This window comes from Plodia interpunctella, chromosome 9 (genome assembly GCF_027563975.2).
Source record: "Plodia interpunctella isolate USDA-ARS_2022_Savannah chromosome 9, ilPloInte3.2, whole genome shotgun sequence".
Classification (NCBI taxonomy): Eukaryota; Metazoa; Arthropoda; class Insecta; order Lepidoptera; family Pyralidae; genus Plodia; species Plodia interpunctella.
The window spans coordinates 2,739,093-2,760,405 of NC_071302.1; the positions used below are offsets into that span (position 1 = coordinate 2,739,093).

At 33.4% G+C, this 21,313-nt stretch overlaps 1 protein-coding gene across 1 annotated transcript in view; it reads right to left on the reverse strand.

The window, feature by feature from the left end:
- Window positions 1-21,313, reverse strand: part of LOC128672727 (C3 and PZP-like alpha-2-macroglobulin domain-containing protein 8) — a 169,529-nt gene that overhangs the window by 91,711 nt on the left and 56,505 nt on the right. Inside the window, exon 2 of the mRNA XM_053750068.1 lies at window positions 15,508-15,608. Coding sequence (XP_053606043.1) covers window positions 15,508-15,572 — 65 coding nt within the window. The 5' untranslated portion in view covers window positions 15,573-15,608. The remainder of the gene's footprint in view (window positions 1-15,507; window positions 15,609-21,313) is intronic.

Consider the following 21,313-nt stretch of genomic DNA (forward strand, 5'->3'; position numbering starts at 1 on the left):
CACTCACCCTTAGCGGAATATTAGAACAATTTTGATGTCACTAGTATCGTTACCTATGAAAATTTTCAACATCCCTGTTTCCCGTCCACTATACTTTAATGAGAGTTCCCTAATACTGTTATTTAGTTTTAAACTCCGAATGAGCTGAGATCTTCATTAGAATTTCCATTTTGTTCACTGCAGCGCCGGTTATGTTATTCCGTGCCTTGTTCATTTAGTCTAGAATATAGTTGGTAGTATACTAGAGGAAACTACAAACATTTTTATTCTTCACATGTTTAAATACAATAGTATTTAAACATGTGAAGAATAAAAATGTTTGTAGGTACTTACCTACCGTTACCGAGTATAGGCTGATATAGGCTTTATCTCGATATCGTATTCTATTATTCTTTTAAATTCCATTACGTTTGATAAACTAATGACATATTCTATACTTACTTTATAAATAACTCAGTGCATATAAAGTTACGTACTAATTGAAGGCGTATCTTAAGCTTAACGTGCATTGGCTTATCTAAAACTAAAAAAAAAAATATTTCTTGGCGTTTCCAATTTCATTTTCAAAATCCAATTTGTTTGTTCATTATTCTTTTACATAATTTAACTTGCAATGTAACTATGTAAAATTATATTTTTGTAAAAATATTTTTATTTTCCAACATCATCATTATATAGTATAAAACAAAGTCGTTTTCCGCTGTCTGTCGCTACGTACGCTTAGCTTTTTAAAAGTAGCACAACGGATTTTATTGCGGATTATTTAAATAGAGTATTTTCATGAGGAAGGTAAAAACGAAGCGTCTGTACAATTATTGTACTTTGCTATATTTACTTATATAGTTACTTTTATATTTACACTGCCGTGTACATAAATAAATAATTGCCGTTGTGTTTAATGTTGATAAATTTTTGATTCGCTCACGAAAGCCTCTATAAAGTCTTACGTTTGATGAAGGTAGCGTCCAAAGTGTCGGACATCCAACCAAAAGTCCTTAGAGTCCCTTTTTATTTATTTTCCGGACGATTATCCTTAAAAGGCATGTCAACAAATATTGGATTGAAATCACATTATTCGTAACTTTGATCTGTGATTTTAAGATTGATTTGATGGTCTTGAAGCTAATTTTAGATTGAAACCTTATGGTATTAAACCTTCGAAGAATCTCCTACGCAGGCTTAAACAAAGTTAATATAGCAATTTTCTTCGAAAAAGATTTGAAAAAATTATTACATTTTAATAATTTTGTAGTACGATGTAGAAATCATTTAAAAATTTTAGTTATTCTGGTTGTCATTTTTTAATGAATGATTTAAACATGGAATTAGTAGGTACTACCGGAGTACAAACTATACGAGCAACGTACATTATCAATAGCAGCATTTGACCCAAATGTATTACTTGCTGACAGCGCGGCGATCAACCTCGCTCACTTGTATCTAGTTTAACATTTTAGTACCCATAAAGAAGCCGTACAGTTTACATTGATTATCATTTCTATCTCCGCGGTACTCATCCCTATCATATCGAGCAGTAAGGGTGTGTGATTCTAGTAACGATTTATATGAGTTAATAGTAGGTGTATGATCCATCATACACCTACTAATTCCTTGGCTTTAACTCATATAAATCTCACTGTTTACCAGACAACCATTTTCTAATATCTACGTGTTATTTTTTAAGACTGTTCGTGTTATTTTTTAAGACTGTTTAAAGATTTTATTAAAGTTTATTAACTCTCATCATTATTACGGTGTTTACCTTCACCGGATGCGAGAGGTGGTCAGTAAAATGCGTCTGTACACGAGTCAGATTGGTAAACAAACTCACGTGGATTCGAACCATGGACCATTCGATCGTGATCTTGACCACTGGACCACTACTTCATTCCACTGTATATCGTCAATCGTTTTCACCTTCGCATAAACTTCAACAGTCGTAAAATGTTCCCAGTAGGTGACCTCACTTCTGGCGAAGTTTTAGCAGTATAAAGTTGGGCTGGAGTTGCGAGGTTAAACTTGCCAGGTTTATGTAGCGAAGTGGGAATTCAGAATTAACCATTGATGAGAAATGGATTCAAGTTTGGTTTTAATTTTATAGGTGTTGTTCAAAAATTTTGAAAATATATACATGGTGACTTTTTATACATTGGCAATATTTTGTCTACATGCTCAGTCCATGATTCTGACCAACTTTTAGTATGGGGGTAACTCGCGAAAACAAAATAACCTGGGGGTTTACCATCATCTCTTAACGCGATCCACTTTACGACCTAAACTGAACTGCATCGCAAATTCGTACCATCGACTTAATTTTTTCTATGAATGCGATTCATTTTAGGCTCCTAAATGCATGGAATCGTTATGTAAAAGTTGATGGTAGGCCTGCTGTTCTCAAAATTAGATACCTAAATTGTGGAAAATGTATGGATCATCTGATTTTTTTTGCGATTTCACCCTTGAAATCGTGGAGTGAGTATGTAGATAAAATAATGCCAATGTATAAGAAATCTTAAGCTTAAGATTTTTATGTTTGAAATGGAGAATCTACTTTATTTGGCTGCGCTTCCACGCTATTTATACACGCAGACTGAAAAAGGCAATCAAGGAAGAGTGCTATTAATTGAAGGTTCTTCTCATATGTGATGATTTGTAAACAATACTCATTATTACTCATTAATTATAATTTTAATCATTAAATTTAAGATTTTACATAATTTCAGCATTGTGCATTTGCTATTTTAAATTAGTAAATATGTACACAATTTAATTGAAGTCTTTTTAATTATATTGTTCTAATACTTTTACAATTATTACTTTACAGTTTTTATTACAATTATTTGTAGTAACAATTTTATTCTAGTAACAATTAAGTGAACAAATAAATAAGACTAAATAAATTTAAAAAACTTTAGTCTTTTCTTAATTTAATTTAATTTAATTTTAAATAACAAAGTACTCAATTACACATTTTTTTATTATTGAACTCTTAATGTAATAGTAACTTGTCTACTTAGTAACTTGTCTACTTATTGTCTGAATAAATTATTTATTCTGTGAGCTCATAGTATAAAATAGTGATATAATGTGTAATTCCAGAATGTGGGACACACGCGACCACGCTGGAGGCTCATTATGTCTAATGAATAATGCACGGGTCGAGCTTTTCCATCTCTCCCCGTCGTTGAGGCTTCTTGATGGCTTGTTTTGGGATAGCTAATTATTTCAAGAAGTGTATGAATGCAGCCAGTATTACAAGTTGGCTAAATACAATAGTTTATTTATATACTTTAGTTATGTCGTATGAGACGACTAAGGGATTCACAGCCGTGGCTACTGATAGGCAACAATAGTATCTCTTTCAAGGAGGTATGACGTCAGGCAGGCGGCAGGTTGTAAAATCACAGCCGTATCTACAAAAATATTTTTATTTTTACCCTGGCCGGGCTTCGTTAGAAATGCTAAATTTATATTGTTAACAAGAGAAAACAAATATCTGGTAGGTAGTCACTGGATGATTTTAAACGGTAGGTAAGTATATTAATTTCAAATTCACAAACAAATGAAATTGGTGTCATTGATAATTTAAAATACCTTGAAATCTGTGTAAATATGCGCGTGTTTCGCAGTATGAACTTTTTTCAGTAAAACAAGAAAACAAACTGAGGCTATCACAAACATTTTTCAGCAAAATGCTCAGTGAACGCGGAAAAAAATTGTGTAACAGAAAACTTCTCACATAAAATAGGGTACAGTCGTTTGGTTAGAAAATGTATTGAAACACTATTTAATTTTAATTCCATAACGTTATACTTTCCGTCTTATTTAAGCATACCTAGTTTTTTTTTGTTTTCATCACAGTTTTGATCATTTTATTTAACTTAAAGAAATGTAATATCACCCTATCTCACTGTCATATTAGCCAAAATTACACAATTTGAAAAATAAAATACAAACATTTGTCACCATCAAATTCAAAAAAAATAATGAGTTGACCCTGTAAGGAATTATACCTTTCTAGGATATGACTCGATGGCAACCATAAATAAAATAAATATATGGCAACCCTATTCCTTATCAAAAGTAAGAACAAAAATATTTGCAAAATATCTGAAGATCTCGTAGATTGCGACCGATGTCGAGCTCATTACGTTTTCATAAATAATTCAGCCTCTTTACCTCTTATTCAGCTTTCAAACCTGACCTACAAGCTTTGAGCTCGTGTTTAAAGCTATTTTGAAGAAACTAGGACGTGGCTATTGGAGATTGAGGGATTTATGTATCATTAGCGACCCGCCCCGGCATCGTACCGGTGCAATGTTATGCATGTTATATACATATAAACCTTCCTGTTGAATTACTCTATCTAACCTGTCAAAAAAATCCGTAATACACCCCTTTACACGCTCTCAACACTGAATAAACGTATTTTTTTTGCAGACACTTTTTTTTATCAAGAAATAATTATCTGAGATAATATTATGTAAATGTACCAAACTGTTGTCCGTACTTCAAACTATATGTAGTAGGTATACAAAATTGAAGAAGATTACAGAAACAAACTTACTTTCGCATTTATATTATTAGTTATGATACTGAATAAAGGATGTAATCAGTAAATGCCACAAGATTCATGAATCATCAGAAACTCGATTATACACCAGGATTCACATTACATTTTTGTACACCGCATCCCGAATTCCCGTCCGCGTATACAAACATTGAAATCAATGTCAAGAACTGACTTTATATACTAAACAACAGGTATTAAACTCGTACATACCTTTTTTATTTCCCAAACGTTTTGGACCTGACGTTTCGACTGAGTCGCCCAGTGAATACGGAGATTGTAACAAGGTCCGAAACGTTTGGGAAATAAAAAAGGTATGTGCGTGTTTAATACCTGTTGTTTATGCAACGCGAAAGTTTAAAAGTAGTTATAAGATCTTAAATTCTATTAATTCTGTATGAATAGTGCTAATATAGTAGTCCGTAGCTTTTTAAAGTTTAATTTGGTTTAAAATATAATGTGAAATCATTTAATAATTATTTCTGAATGAATGATTTGCCTGTGATGATATACATTAACTTTGTAAATCTAGTCCTGTTTATTTTAAAGATATTATTGAACATATTAATCCCAATGGGCCCACGGCTTTGACTTATTTGTTATTATCATTAGGGAATTTACATAGCTTTCTTTTTAATTTTTTTTTGAGTCTTATATTTGTAGATATAATTTATAAAATCTCATTGTCAACTCTATACAGATTTTCCTTCTACGCACCCAATACATTTTCGCCCATGGTATAATGACGAGAATGACTCAGTAGGTATTCACATAATGAACGTTATGTTATGGACGTGGAAAAATGCTCGGCCAAAAATGGACTATTTTCAAACTGCCCAGTTAGAACCTATATAAATTATTCGGGCATTTAGAATAAGTCCGGTTTTGGTCCGGACTGCTACAAGAACACGAGGGGCTGTCACGTAATGAGAGTAATCTTCTAACGAGAGCTATTTTGTGGGCGTCATTCCGTTGTACGTACAGTCTAAAAATATAATTTATTATTTTTTAAAGAGGCTAATTACTTAGGTGGAATCTGAGTTGTGCCTACAAAATATTTTTGGACAAGCATAATGTAAAATAAAAATAGATTTGACAATGTAACAATGACACGCCTAAAACCAAAGGTATCAAAGCCCGTGTATTTGAAATATCAGTATACATACTAGTTCTTCCGTGCTTCTACGAGCTACGATAAAACATAGAATGTATCAGGTTGTTTCACTACCTGCACAGATCACAAAAGACGATTAAGGGAAAGTGCTTTAAACAGGAGATTCTTCTCTTAGACAACTTTCTACCATCAATTCAATCAACAAGCCAAAGTGAACTAGGGCCTTTTTTATAAAATATATTTTTTTTTAATAACAAAAAATATTTTTTAATTTTTGCTATCCCTTATTGTTCCACCGCTGGGCAAAGGTCTCCCCCATCCCCTTCCACTTCTCCCTATCTTGCGCAAACTTCGACCAGTTTGTTCTGAATACCCTCAGATCGTCGCTACATCTTTTATTTATTTAAATATATTAATTTACACAAAGCAATAACGTTACAAAAAACTATTTTTGCGATATTGCAATAGTGATCATGACTCTCAGCGGTGAGGTATACGATGCAAAGAGAAATAAAATCAAAACAAAAACGAAGCATATCGTACCTACGATTGTCACAATCCGCAGAAAATCGTATTTATAGAAGTTTCTATGTAATAGTAAAGCTTACCTCTAATTAGTAACATCACCGTCTGACTAGATGATGATGAAGAAGTTGACAAATAGCGTGGAGAGTCGTAGGGAGTCTCCCTACGTTTTTTGTCACCAAACTTAAGCACTTACAAAAGGGTTATTCCGAACTGCGGCGAGTTCACGAAAAAGCTCTCCTTTGCAAACTCAAGAAGCCCTCCAATCTAATTGATGACTTTCTGGATAAATCGATTTTCTAGCTAAGTGTTGTCGAGTAGTAAATTTTATTACGAGGAGCGAAAATGATTAATCGATTACCGGAGAAGTGTCGCGTGATGACAAACAGAATTTATACAGGATGCTACCGATTTTTTTTTTATTTTGCAAATTGGCAAAATGCCTAGATGTCAAACATATTTTTTAATACATAGCTATGAATTATTATAGCTCCGGTCCACAGTTCTGCCCGTGGTAGATACATAAAATATACCTATTCCCTATTTCACCAAAATCGACCTAGTGGTTAATATGAGAAAATATAATACACACAAACAGACAGACTTTCGCTGAGTCAAATTTCATTAAAAGCGTAGCGTTTTTGTAAACTCAAAAATACATTATCTTACTTCTATATTACTTGGTATGGATTTGAAAAATTGTTTTCCAAAACCTGTCAAAATATTTCATATCCCTTTTAAAATGAAACCCTTAGTACACAAGGAAACCCTTGATTTCATACAGACACAGGGACAATGTCCGTAATTGAGCGTACTAGATCGACTTCATTGTTCGCAATAATTTGACCTTTCAAACCCACCCAGGTCTCCGGTCTTACCCAGGATACGGGGCTTTATCACTCGAATGTATGGGTCTTTGAATTGTGACAATGTGTTTTAAAATGAGTTATTTTAATATTTCTGAGAATAATGAGTCAATCACTAACCACATCACGATATCGGGAAGGTAAAAATGTAAGACTAAAAATTGAAACAGCAAAATACGCTGCCAACTCTAACAAAGATAAAATTGGTATATGAATGACACAAAATAAGCTTGTTGAATTAAACATTTATTTAAAATAACGTGTAATGCTTTTTAAATTTAATTTTTGTGATGAAAAACTCCAATTCGGAGAGAGTTAGAGTCCAACATTCATCGCATCCTCGCGTACTCCTGGTTTCATGATTCAGTAGCACAAACACCGTGCAAAAAAGTGATATATAAAATTTAAAGGTTCGGCTATTATTTTAAGACCAGCTGCTTGCCTGACATAACTCTTTGGGAATTCTGTTTTCTATCAGGTGTCAAAGCTGTACTATATCCACGGAAGGAAAGAGCAGAAAACTAACTGGTGCTATTTGGCTAACCATTGTTCTTTCTAACGTTCAAATTGTTAACATCAATTAAATAAACAGAGTTAAAATGGTTTCAGATCATCCTGTATAAATCCATTTCAATAAATGCGATCGAAGAGGTGGAATGGAATCGATCGAATGAAAATTGAATAATCTCACGTCAAATTGATTCAAGAAACGATAATTACATATCTGATTTCATTAGCGAAACAGCAATTTGATTTGTGATTAACAAATTAACAACTTCTTCTGATTATAAATGCTGTAATAATTTATAGATTCATAAAATAATATTAATTTATTTTATTGTGTATTCGTCTAAGTCCATTAAAATTTAATCTAAAGACTATCTGCAATCTACCTAGTTTTGTAAAACTAGCAACTCTGCTTCGCTCTGGTGTAATATTATGTTTGATAAATACATATTAAACTTCCTCTTGAACCACTCTATCTATTAAAAAACCCACATCCGCTCCGTAGTTTGAAAGATCTAAGCATATATTGCTATTTCCTTCCTTTGTTTTATACTATGTCATGACAATGAAATTCGTGAGATAATTTGATCACTAATAGATGATTTATTGACTTTAAAGCTAAATAATCGAACCAAAATGCAATGTAAATTTTAAACTCAAACCAGTATAACAACCGCATAGGGTCCGGTCCTGTATCTCAATCATCCTCCGTTGTGTCAACGCAGTTGAGCTCCATTACTTTAAATACATTTTGACATCTATACAATTTCCGCGATTTTCTGCGGTAACTCGACATGCTTTTGACAGCTAATTTAGACTCAGAATTCAAAGAAAATGATCTAGCAACGATCTCATTACCATTATACTGGTTGTTTTCCTTAAAGATCCGTAATTATGCTTGTTACAGTCAGCATTTTGCCTGATTGATGGACGTTGCGCTAATGATTCAGCGAAGATAGATCAGAATGAGCTCCTTTGAGCTGTCTCCTCATTATGATCGGCCTATTGACGCCTATTTCCAATGAAATACCTCTCACAATCGATGAACTTTCGATGCGAATACCGATAATTTATCAACTTTTTAAATTTTGTTTTCTTTTTACAGATTTCTCTTCACTACATAGTATAAAAAAGTAGCTTCCATCTCTGTTCCTAAATATGCTTAGATCTTTACAACTGCGCAACGGATTTGATGTGGGTTTTTTTTTTCTTAAATATTATATAATGATTGAATAGAAACAAGTTATCTATATTTTTCAACATATTTAATCATATCGATCGCGGACGCCGAGAGTCGAGACAAATAAATAAGAGTTGTTGCCATCGAGTGAGCCATCAAGTCTGATACTTTTTTCATGTAGGTAGGTATGACAGGGGGCACAAGGTGACATCACAAATGTTGGACTCATAAAGCGAATCTATACTATATTGAACATGAAAAAACACGAAATCTTTCTATAAATACAATTGATCAATAAAAGTGATATTTTATTGTCGTGTTTCATTACGTAAATGCACTTATATATTATATTATATACTTATATTTTATACCCCCAGGTAACAGGTGAAATGACAAGAAAAATACTTTTTTTTTATTTTATAGATCGTATTTGCACTTGTTTTTGCAATAGTTTTTTACAAGCTTCATCCTATCGGTGGCTCAACGCTTGTTTAATTAATTAAATGTACATGCAATTGGAGTATATTCACCATTGTTTGGCAAAAATAGTCCATACAGTAAAATTGTATGCTTTTATTCAATTTTTTAAAGTGGATTGAAAAAAAAAATGCTTTAAAATGCAAACGAATGATAATATTTTTAACCGTTGCCAGAAAAGGAGGAGGTTATTGCAATGCTTTTTATAATTTCATCTGCATCCGACTTATAATCAGTTGAGAATAAAATTTTATTATGTGGCCAATTATACATACATAATATTATTTTTATCTTACATAATTTTTTTATTGTTAATATTTAGAAATTTACGAACATATACTTAAATGGAAAATGATCACACTTTGGTCCAAGACAACAGATTTTTTATCACATTAAAAAATCCAATAGATATACTTATAAAGTAGAACACAGTACAATGAACTTATAACTTTGTTCTGTGGGAACGCTGAATATTAAAAATAAACATTGTAAGGGTTTTAAAATAATACGCGATTATAAAGTAGGTACAAGAGCGAAATTTGTATTTTCCATTTTCAAATTCATAATATCAAGTATTTTTTGCAGACTATCTTACTAAGAATTTTAGTCCATATTTCAAAAGCAAACAAGACATCTAGAATTCAGTAGAACAAGTCTTACTGTTTCCAATTTTACGAACCTAGACCGTGCAACATAACCTCAAATTGTCAGACTCAACAATAGTAAAGTTAGCATTGGCTTCTTCGTTGTGTATGTGGCATGTATAGTACATTTGTATTGTGTTATAAATTAATACTGAAGCAGCTTGCTTGGTCTTTTTCAAGAATATATGTACATACTAAATTTTAAAAAAGAATGAAATTAAAATTACTAGCATTTCGACACGACCACCGATGAAAAGAATTGTCTAAAGAAACCCATTTAAACAGTTGAATTTATTTAACCAATTATTATTTTTATTAATAGGTATTTGTTATTATTAGTAAGCTTTTGTATTTATAATTCTCTATTTGAAGCATCAGCAATCTACACATAGATTCGTGGTATGGGAAATCTAATAACCGTGACTGCAACACTAAGTTCTGCTATCTAAACAAAGGCTTTCGAAACTTGGTTTTATGAACCGAGACGGGCTAACGAAACTCTAAAACGTACCGTAATGTAACCACAGGCGTGGCGTCGCCCGTGCTCAGCATTTACGTCTGAAAGCCTGGAATAACCCAACAAAGGAATAACAAGCGCGATTGGAATGCCAACATTTTGTTGGTGGAGCAACAAGTCGTTTTTCAAATAGAATACCCGTATTAAGCAATTAATTTTATATGTGAAAATAAATTTCCGCTGTGAGTTTATGGCCAGCCATAATGACGTCAATCTTCTTTGGAAATGCTGTTGTTGCCTTTCAGATAAAGTGTGATGAAGGCTTTTTATCCCTTAATCACATCAACAGAAGACGGAGGTAGCCACGTGTCGCTCTATTATTATATGTGGCCGTCCAAATCAAAAGGGACCTTATGGCGCCCGGCACTTACGCCATTATTGCCGTTGTTTTGTATTCGAACAACGGCAATAAAGACCTAAGTGCCAGCCGCCATAAAGTCCCTTTTGATTTTTGATTTCTTCAAATTTTATTTTCAAAAAATATTATTACGTAAAGCCATCCGTTGCATCACGCTCACCTGACATACAGACAGTAAAATCGCAAAAGATAGATACCTCTGCCCATTTATTTTTCACTCTTCTATACATAAATATAATATATAATTAGATTTAAGCCTCGTCACATTTCCAAGAAACAAGCTTTCAAGGTAATTTACCAAACCGGCAACCTTTTTGGTGATTTAATTATTCTTCGTATTATTTTTTGTCAATGGTATATATGAATTATTTATGGAATAATTTGTAACATGAAATTCATGGCTATATTTTTTTTTACGCAAAGAATATGCTTTTTATTTTTGTCATCAATTTACTTATTTGTTTTTGGTAGATATTTTAGCAATTTTCATTAAACTGGCTTATTTATAATTTTTTTCATATGAATACGAAAGTTTACTGCAAGATAATATTATTATATAAGCATAGGGTGCAAACTACTTTACAAAGTTAGCAACTTTAGATCCTCCGTGAAGTTTCACATCGCTCTATTTTTAATTCATGCCGAAGTATGAAGTTCTACTTTGTTATAAATGGCAAAAAAAAATCTATTGCTTTCAAAAATCATTTTGTTTCTTAAAAGTTTTCGAAATTGGGAGCTGATAAATGATACTAATGAATATATTAGAAGACTAAATACAACTTATATGATGTTTTTTTGCCTCTTTCATCAATCTTCTTCCCATGAAAGAAAACATCATAACGTCAGAAAATGTACACCTAGGTCGTACGCAATTAAATTTATACACAAGGAAATACACACAAGTTTGGTCATGAACGTGGAATGAAACACAAAATGCTTCTTTCTCCATTTTACATACTAGCTATTAAATCACCAACTAGAGTGATGGATTCTTTACATTTTCTTCACGACCTACACAATAGTGGATCAAAGGCTGAAGATAATGAAGTGATGGTTTACAAAAACCATACAATAGAAATACATGTGAATCAACTAAGATTCGAACCGTGAAAACCACTCGACTTCAGCTCAGCTATATATTCAAACAAAAGCTTCAACCGCACAAAATGTACACAGTGGGAACTTTATCAAAATTCCCCTGATAAAGCTGTGAGGAGCCGTGCATTAGAATTTCACGACGAAACTTCAGCGATAATCATTTTTCAAAGGTTACAGAGAGGGTTCCCCGCGCAAACAATGTTTTGGGCTAATTTAATTTTCAACAATCACCGAACCGGCGGCATTTTGATTTAAATAATCTATACTGGTAGCAAATAAAGTGGGCAGGCATTTGCCCAGCAGTGGGATATGTAGTGTATATAGCAATTTTAAAAAAATCCTATAGTATAAATTCATGCTTCGCTCCAGCTCTTCTTACTAATAAAGGCTCCAATTAAAAGCCAGATATAATTGCTTTTCAAGTAATATTAACACTGAGTTGTGGCCTATTTGAATTGCTGCAGCACACACACGCGCAATAATTTAAACTTATTATTTTTTAGAATGTTTAGTGTGTATTTGCAATTCTATTTGCTTGTGGGTATGCGTCTGTATGCGGATACTATGGGTGTCTATGGATAGTCGAAGTCATGTCTGATGACTTTAGGAATCTTAAATGAAAAGTCAATCTACTGATTACATTCATATATAAGGAACTAGCTTTTTCCCGCGGTTTCGTCCACGTAAATTTCCCACGGAAACAGTTATTTTTCCGGGATAAAAGGTATTTCCTTCTTTACACTTCAAACTAATTGTATGCGAAATTTCAAGAAGATTGGTTGAGTAGATAAAGCATGAAGAGGTAACAAACAAACTTACTCTTACTTGACGACCTCGGTGGCGCAGTGGTAAGGTTCTTGCCACTGAACCGAGAGGTCCCGGGTTCGATCCCCGGTCGGGTCATGATGGAAAATAATCTTTTTCTGATTGGCCTGGGTCTTGGATGTTTATCTATATATGTATTTGTTATAAAATATAGTTTCGTTGAGTTAGTATCCCATAACACAAGTCTCGAACTTACTTTGGGGCTAGCTCAATCTGTGTGATTTGTCCTAATACATATATATATATATATATATATATATATATATATATATATATATATATATATATATATATACTTTTGCATTTATAATATTAATCAGGATTAAGACTAGTTATGATAGGATAAGGGTAGACAGCCTAAATACTATGATGTCTATTCACTGCAGTGATGTACGATCAAAGTGAAGTATGTTTATGTCAGGTAGGCTTAAACACTGGACCATCATAGCGAAAATCGTTAAACTATGTCAAACAAGAAATCTGTAACACAGAAAATACATTATCACGACTTCCAATTCCGCGATTGTTGCACGTCCTATCAATAAATTCCTTTCCAACGCTTTAATTTAATTTTATTCCGCAAACGTGATTACACTTTTTCTTATATTCTTAACGGAAGCTATATTGTTTACTGTTCTCAGCGTTTGTTCTTGTTCTCAAACAATATTCGTAAAACAATTAAAGTGTTTGTAATTGCGAAACAAAACATTTTTGTTTTATTTAGGTATATTTCTTTTTGCGATTGTGCTTTTCGCTTTGAATAGAATTAGAATTATTTATCAGTTAATATTTTCTTAACAAGCTTCTCTTTGGGGAATTACCTATTTATTTTTTTTGAAATTGTTTCATTTAGCTAATTCGTTTGCAACGTTCAATTAGTGAGTTATTATATAGTTTGACATGTCTGACATTTAAGCTAGTGTGTATGTGACTAATTGCAAATGACTTGATGTCGATAGGTACTCATAAAAGTTATATCCGATGCTTTTAGATGATGTGAATAAAATCTGATTCCAGTGTTAGCAACAACATACGCAATAAGAAAGAGGAATGATTTCTCTGTCTCATCTGAGCGTTTTCCCGATTACTTCCTCAGCCATTGAGCGTCGGAGCCCAGGGAGCGCAATTTTTTCGTGTCCACTTCGATCGGACGAAGACAGATGACTAAAAAAGTGAGTGACAGAAAAGAATCGCTCCAAAACCGACTAAATTATAATTTTCTAGCTGGAAATATATTTCTAGGTTAATAACTACACTAACAGTGCAGTACTTATGATGCTTGACACGTTTCACTTTCTCACAGCAGTGTAAGGGTTTATTTCCACTATTAAGAAACAAACTATATCTTCAAAACTTTCCATTTGGGGTTGAATTGGATGACAAAGACCGTATTAAATCTAACCTGAGTTTCGATTTTCTATGGCAGGGAAGAAATCGGTTTGAAATAATTAAATTTCTTTTTGTTCTGTTTATAATTTGTTGAAGTGATAGGTACTGAATTTAGTAGAATATAGTAATTAATATACATAATATATTATACATAGGGCGGGTTGCACCGTCAACTTTGACGTTAACTTTAACGTGCGCAGAAAAACGCCGCCATTTTGTCTAAACGTCGGTTAAATTAAACGTCAAATTTGGCGGTGTAACACACTCTAAAGTTATAAGAATAGCTTTGACAGCTAATAGGCGACAACAAGATTCCCAAGGAGGGTTGACGTAAAGCTGGGTGATAAAATCACAGCCAACTCTTTGTAATTAAAATATGTTTTTATGGACTTAGGGGCGTCACAGCCGAACACTAAAACAGAAACGCGAGAAAGCGACCGAATAAAACAGCCGTTTCCATACTATAATTGAGCTGCTTTTAAAACATGCTTGCGCGCCCTTTAAAAAGGATAAGTGTCCTTTTTACGTGAAATCACAGTTTAAATATTTCTCTTTATTTACGTTTTTGTGAAACGTTTCAAAAATGTTGCGTAAGTAAAAAACGTAAAAATTTGGGATCTAAAAGGTTCAGCTGTTTTTGGACCAAATTCAAATTCAAATTCAAATCATTTATTCATAAATTAGACCTTCACAGGCACTTTTTCTCGTCAATCTTTATATTTATAGTTATTTCTCACAAGCTACAAACTACTGGCATTTCGGAACGACCACTGCTGAGAAGAAATGCCGAAAGAAACTCATTTGAACAGTGTTGGTCCCTACCATTTTTGAATGTAAAAATTTTGTTAGGAACATTTCTGTCGATTTATTATTACGTTTTAGGGTATTCAATATAATTTGGGAAGGCTGCTGTCGAGTGTAAACAATTGTGATTAAAGACGGGTTACCAAAACAATCTACTGGTATATATATATATTTTAATATGCTCCAAATGTGAAAAATATAAAAAGGTGGTTGAAATAAGGTGTAATTTTCCTTTTTAATTTCGTTTCTCACTATCTGCGCCCCGGGGCTTCGCTCCCGTGGGGATGTCGACGCGCCATTTGACTGCTGCGACGACTGCGATAAGTATTGAGGATCGAATTCAAATAAAATAAATAATTAAAAGGCGCGCGTAAAAGCTAGTCTTCTTATTCTATTCATATAATAAAAACTGTAAGTCGGCTATGTTTGTTCGCGCTAAACGTAAAAACTACTGAATGGAATTCGATTTGGTTTTCACATTTAGTTACTTCTTTAGCGGAAGAACTTCAAATCTTGATCGCAATAGATTGTTAGAGCCCGAGATATTGACAATAATAAGTTATGAGCGAACACACAAAATGAACGCGGGCGATGTCGTGGGCAAAAGCTAGTTAAAAATAAATGTATACTCACGTGGTGCATTTTCCAGCGCTTACAGCGGCAAGCTGCAGCGCTAACAGCAGCGCTAAAGCAACCATATTGCGTTGGTGCTGGTGTTGTCAATACATCACAATCTGGAATGGAGAAAGAGATCTCTTAAAAGATAAAAAGATAAAAGGTATTTTATGTGCAAAAACACATGTAAATTGATACATAAAATCTTAAAATAACATACCATAGAATGGTTTGTATAGAAAGAAAAAAAAAATCTATTTAAATACGATAAACACGAATGCTTTTGAATTTAAATGTCCATAAAATTAAACTTTATCCGTCAAAAAGTCATTAATTTTATAATAACACCTGTCAATGAAAAAATAAAAGTTTTAATTTTTTCTTGAACAAATTCAAGTATTCTTTATATTCCCTATTAATTTTATTATAAATTTTAGGTGCCATGCAAACAATTGTACTATTCCAAAGAAGAGCAGTTTTAGAAGGAAAACTTCTTTACTAAATGAGTTGCAGTTGATGATTTTTATGTAGTAAAGTAAGTTATAATTAGGTCTGAATAATCTATGATTGTCTTATTTGAAGTTGGTATGAAATAAATCTATGTGTTAAAAATAGGTACTTACTTAGTTTTAAATTTCTTTTTTTTTTGCGTTTAAAACGAGGGCAATCTTAGAAATAAAGAATATTCAGTTATAATTAAATAATTTACATACAGCAATAGTAATATCCCGTAGATGTCGTACGAGGACATGAAGCTTTGGTAGCTGATTAGTCATAATACCATTCCTAAAAATGGCAAAATCACAGCTTATTCTTTAAAAAAAATTCACGATGTCACAGCCCAGAATACTAGCAGAAACACGCAAGGATTAGAGAGGGAAAAATTTTAAATACTGAAAAATACTGTGTATTTTTATTTTAAACACAACATATACTTCATACTATCCATCATTATCATTAGAGCGGCCAAAAGAAGCGAATTGGGTCTGCGATATCTTTTATGTATGACAATAAATTTCCTCCTTTTTACAGTGCATTTAATACTCGGCTCACGTAGGTTATCTCTCGGGAAATAATATAAGGTTAGGCGAGCGTCTACCATTAACTATGACAGTTAAAAGGTTTAACATTTTTCTTTCAATAAGGAAACTTCTGATTCAGAATGTCATTGTAATTGTAATGTGATTTTAGGTTTGCTATTTATTATAAAAGTAACACAAAGCACACACAGTTTCCCAGCACATGCTGTGAGCCACGGAACATAACTACTTATTAGATAAAAACATAACACATACAGCTAATAAAACTATTTAAACTATTTAACCTATTAAACAAGGCGTTGAGTAGTGACACAGCGCGCACATCGCTTTTGGTCGGAGCATTGTGCTGCCAGTGTGCGCTGCGACCGCCACGAACTAAGGATGGTTACGTAACTGTCTGCATACAACTGCTATACTTATTATTCCATAACACAGGCCTCGAACTAAATCATCAAGAAAAAGTAGGAAAGCGGGTAAACGCTTAGATGAGAGGTGGAGAAGTTGCATACCGTGACATAGCAGACAAACTCCAGGAGTGCCGCCTGCGATGGTACGGCCACGTTACGCGTAGAATGGTAAATAACGTAGGAAACAAATGTCGGGTAGGGCAAGCTCAAGAATAAAAATATTCTGATTCGATGTCGTCAATCGACGGATGATATATGTGTGCTGATGAACAGTCTGTAGTTGAGGTGAATAAGTAAGAAAGCGATGAGGGAGAGAGAGATAGAAAACTTGTTTACTCAAGCATGTGATTTTTCACATGATTGAGTAAACAAGTTTTCTATAAAAATATAGTATAGTTAGCATGCACGTCGCCCGATGGTAAGCAAACATCGCAGCCCATGAACACCGGCAACCGGTGCGTTACTGACATTTTGAAAAAGAGATAGACTTTTTCTTGAAAGCCCCAATGTCGAAACTATTAGGGAACACCGCAGAGGTATTGTTCCTATGAGTATAAATGTATTACACACATCTAGTACCTTCTATAAAAAGTTTCCACCATCGAAAAGCTGTAACAAAACCAGCACTATCTCAGTGCTCCGCTAGTATTTCCTTGCAGACAGGATATTGCCCTACCAACTTTAAGCTGCACATTTTTCTACCTAACTTTCGAGTGAACTTGTTGAAAATATGTTGAAGGCTTTCCTTTTTTGAACTTTGATTTTCCTTTTTACACGACAGCACAATAAAATAACAAAATGTATATTTCAGTAATAACTGACTGCAGCCTGAATTTACTGCATTCACATAACTTTATTTTATTACTAGATGTTGCCCGGGGCTTCGCTGCCGTGGGAATTTTGAGATAAAATATAGCCTATAGCAATCTTGGAAAATATACCTTTCTAATGGTGAAATAATTTTTGCAATTGGTTCTGTAGTTTCGGAGATTAAGCGCATCGAACATGTAAACTCACAAACGCTCTTTATAATAATATTATAGATAATTGGTGTTTTAAAAGTAGTGGATTTTTTTCTAGTTTGACTAGCAAAAAGTATAGCGTAAATCCTAAGGTTCAATTAAGTACGTACCTATATATATAGCCAATTGTTAAGATTGTGAGGAATGATTGCACCATGGCATTGGATATATCATTTATTTTTAGGCGGATCCCGGGTTTCGCGTCATTATAGCCTTGAACCATTGCGAACAGAGAGAGGTGCAGATTTTTTAAGATTGTTAGAGAGTGCCTTTCTCTCATAGAGTAAGCTAAGCAGATACCAGGGATTCCTACCACGATCCTGATAATCTCACTTGCCCCCTCAAGTACTTATATATTTATCTAAACTGTATCACGTCTACAATTTCCGTAAACTAAGTCGTAACTTGTAAAACTCAAACGTAGGCCACGTTTCTCACTAGGTCAGCAGAATGTTGTAAAACATTTTATGTATCATAAATACGGCTTTGCCCCGGGGTTAAGAGCACCCCGGACATAGGAGAGTAATCGAAACCGTTGTTTTCATACGTGATGAGTTTGCTTTATTTACTTGGTAATAATACATACGGTTGTTCCCTATTCCGATAATCTTGGTCTTGTTGGATAATACATTTGGTAATAACACGGTTGTTTTATTAACCTTCTTTAAGAATGAAGCTATAACTATGATATTCTGATCCTAAATGCAATGTTATTAAAGAAGCAGTTTGTTGATTTGGTTGTTAATTTTGTATCTTGCGATCAATCAATTTAAATTTAGCATACGTGTAATTATGGTATCATTTCGAAAAATAGAACTGTTCCCGTGGGAAATTAACGCGGGCGGAACCGACGACAAAGGCTAGTTAATGAAAACCTCTAAACGAAACATGTTATTTATCACGTTCATTAAATTATAATTACTCGCTATACTCTCATGAAACGTTAATTACGATTTCAATTAGGATATCGCGTTGCGTGTGTCTGTGCCTTGTTACAATTGTGAAATGATTAATGTCTGCTAAATTATTTAATGTGTTTTAACTTATGTTCTATCTCTTATATTATAATACTGTCTCAATTTACTAGAGTACTAGTTTTTGATATGAAATATAATTACGTTCACGTTTCGCAGCCAACCTCTGCTATCGCATTAGATGATAATCACCTTGCTATCTCTGTTTGGTGTTATAGTTGACTGATAGAGACATGCCATGCCATACGGATACCATACGGATGCCATACGGATGCCATACGGATGCCATACGGATGCCATACGGATGTCATAAGGCATAAAGACCATTATTTGTACATCTTAAAATGTTTTAATATAAATAAATCTCGTAGTAATGTCGTTCTCACTTTAATCATATCGCAACGTAAAGAACGCAACGTAGGCTGCGAAAAGAAAACGCGATTGAATTGAAACAGATAATTTACACAAAGCACAGGTTTTTGATTCTGTAACGTAAAGAAAGTGTATGGAATGTAAAGAGATGATATATGTGATCCGATAATAATCGTTCTTTTAATTATTACAAAGCAAATTTTTGCGCCGAATAGAAAACCGTACAAGTCACTAACAGCTCTTGGCTTTGCCTGTATTCTAGATTTTTTGAAGTGAAAACTTTTTTAGCGTCGTTGTACACCTTTTGTGATGGGTAAAACCTGATCGAAAATTCGTAAGACGTCAAAAATGCACAACGTTCATATAAGTTTTCACTTCTGCCGGCACTGCCGGAGTGCAACCCTTTTTTACCCTAACCTAAACCCGTGACCCTTTTAACACATACAAAAAAATTAAATCACTGCTTAGCTTTATTTCAACAAAAGCTATTAATTAGCCTTTCATAACTCCAACACACCTTACGTCGTTAGTCCGCACCCAGAAGGACCATTCCTCTAATTTGTGCCCTGAAAGGGTTCCAAAATTTATGTTTTTACCTGTCTTACGCAGCTGAGAGCAACCCAAATTCTGTTCCATATGTCGGCTGTGGTTTTGTTGCGGACTTATAGCGTATTAATATCTGTGGTGCTCTGTTGTTATTTAAATCTTAGAATAATTTTGTGTAACTTAAATATGTACTGGCAATCAACAATTTTTTTATGAAAACTCATTTCATACATTGATTTTTTATTTGTTATTCTCTTCTTTCTTATTCTTACTTGCCGTTAAGGTCAACCAATTGATTGAGAAATTAAATCTTCAACTAATTTGAAAATATATAATGTCAGAAGTTGTAACCTACTAGCTGTCCAATTATCTCCGCTGCAAAAATCACTTCAATTCTTTGTTTCGTTTTAGCGTGAAAGAAATAATTAAAAACACTTTCTATTAATAAATTGTATGAATATGAATGAGTATGAATTTCTCAAAGCTAAATTCTACTATGTTCAAAGTTCTTACATAAAACACAAAGTATTCTAACCAGTTATTTTGTTTGTTTATGATGTATTTATTTAGTCCGTTTATAATAATAATAATAAACGTTTATTTCAGACCATTGATCTATATTGTTTATATTACACGTATAATGGTGATGATATAAGACCGATGCCTTGCATAAAAAAAATTGTCAGGTCTTTCTAAATCGCCATCGTTTGTGAAACTCAACCGCAGCCTTAGGTCCTGCCCCACTGTTTAGCACCTTTATGCTCTAGGGTTTATCTGAGAGCGCTTTACTCAAGAGCTGCCTTTGTGATTCCCAAGTACGTTTTCGTTCGAATTCTAGTGGTTTGAGAATTTAATTCGATTTTTGTTGTACAGTCAACAGCACATTAAGTCACCCTGCATGAACCTCTATGGCACGGTAATGGCGACGAGTTTGCAATTAATTTTAGTAAGCCGATGTGTTGTTGACTGTACTTACCACTATTCGAAATAATACTAGTGATAGTATATTTGTTCGGTAGTTTGTTACATTTCTTCTTCTTCTTTGCATGTTCCCGTTACTTGTTATCTAAATTTACTGCCTCACTCATTATTACAAAGTTATAAGTTTAACGTGTGTCTGTGTCTCTGTATGTCTGTCCGTGGCAGATTTCGATCTAGTTTTTATTGTTCGAAAAATAATTTGATCGATAGTAAGTAAGTGAGATAGTGTTCTTAGCCGTTAAAAAAATTCTCATATTTTTGGAAACCGCCAGCTGTTAGTAAATGAGCAACTTCGAGGGGGCTTCCTAAATTTTCAATTTAGTTTTCACAATGAATATTGCAATGAGACTAGACGGAGTTTACTACGCGTTAAACTAGAATTTAAATATTTACCTTTACTGTTAATACAATTACTTACTAACAAATAGAAATGTTGAAGCAAAAGCATTTTCGTTTGTAGGCCACTGTACCTTAGCCAATTT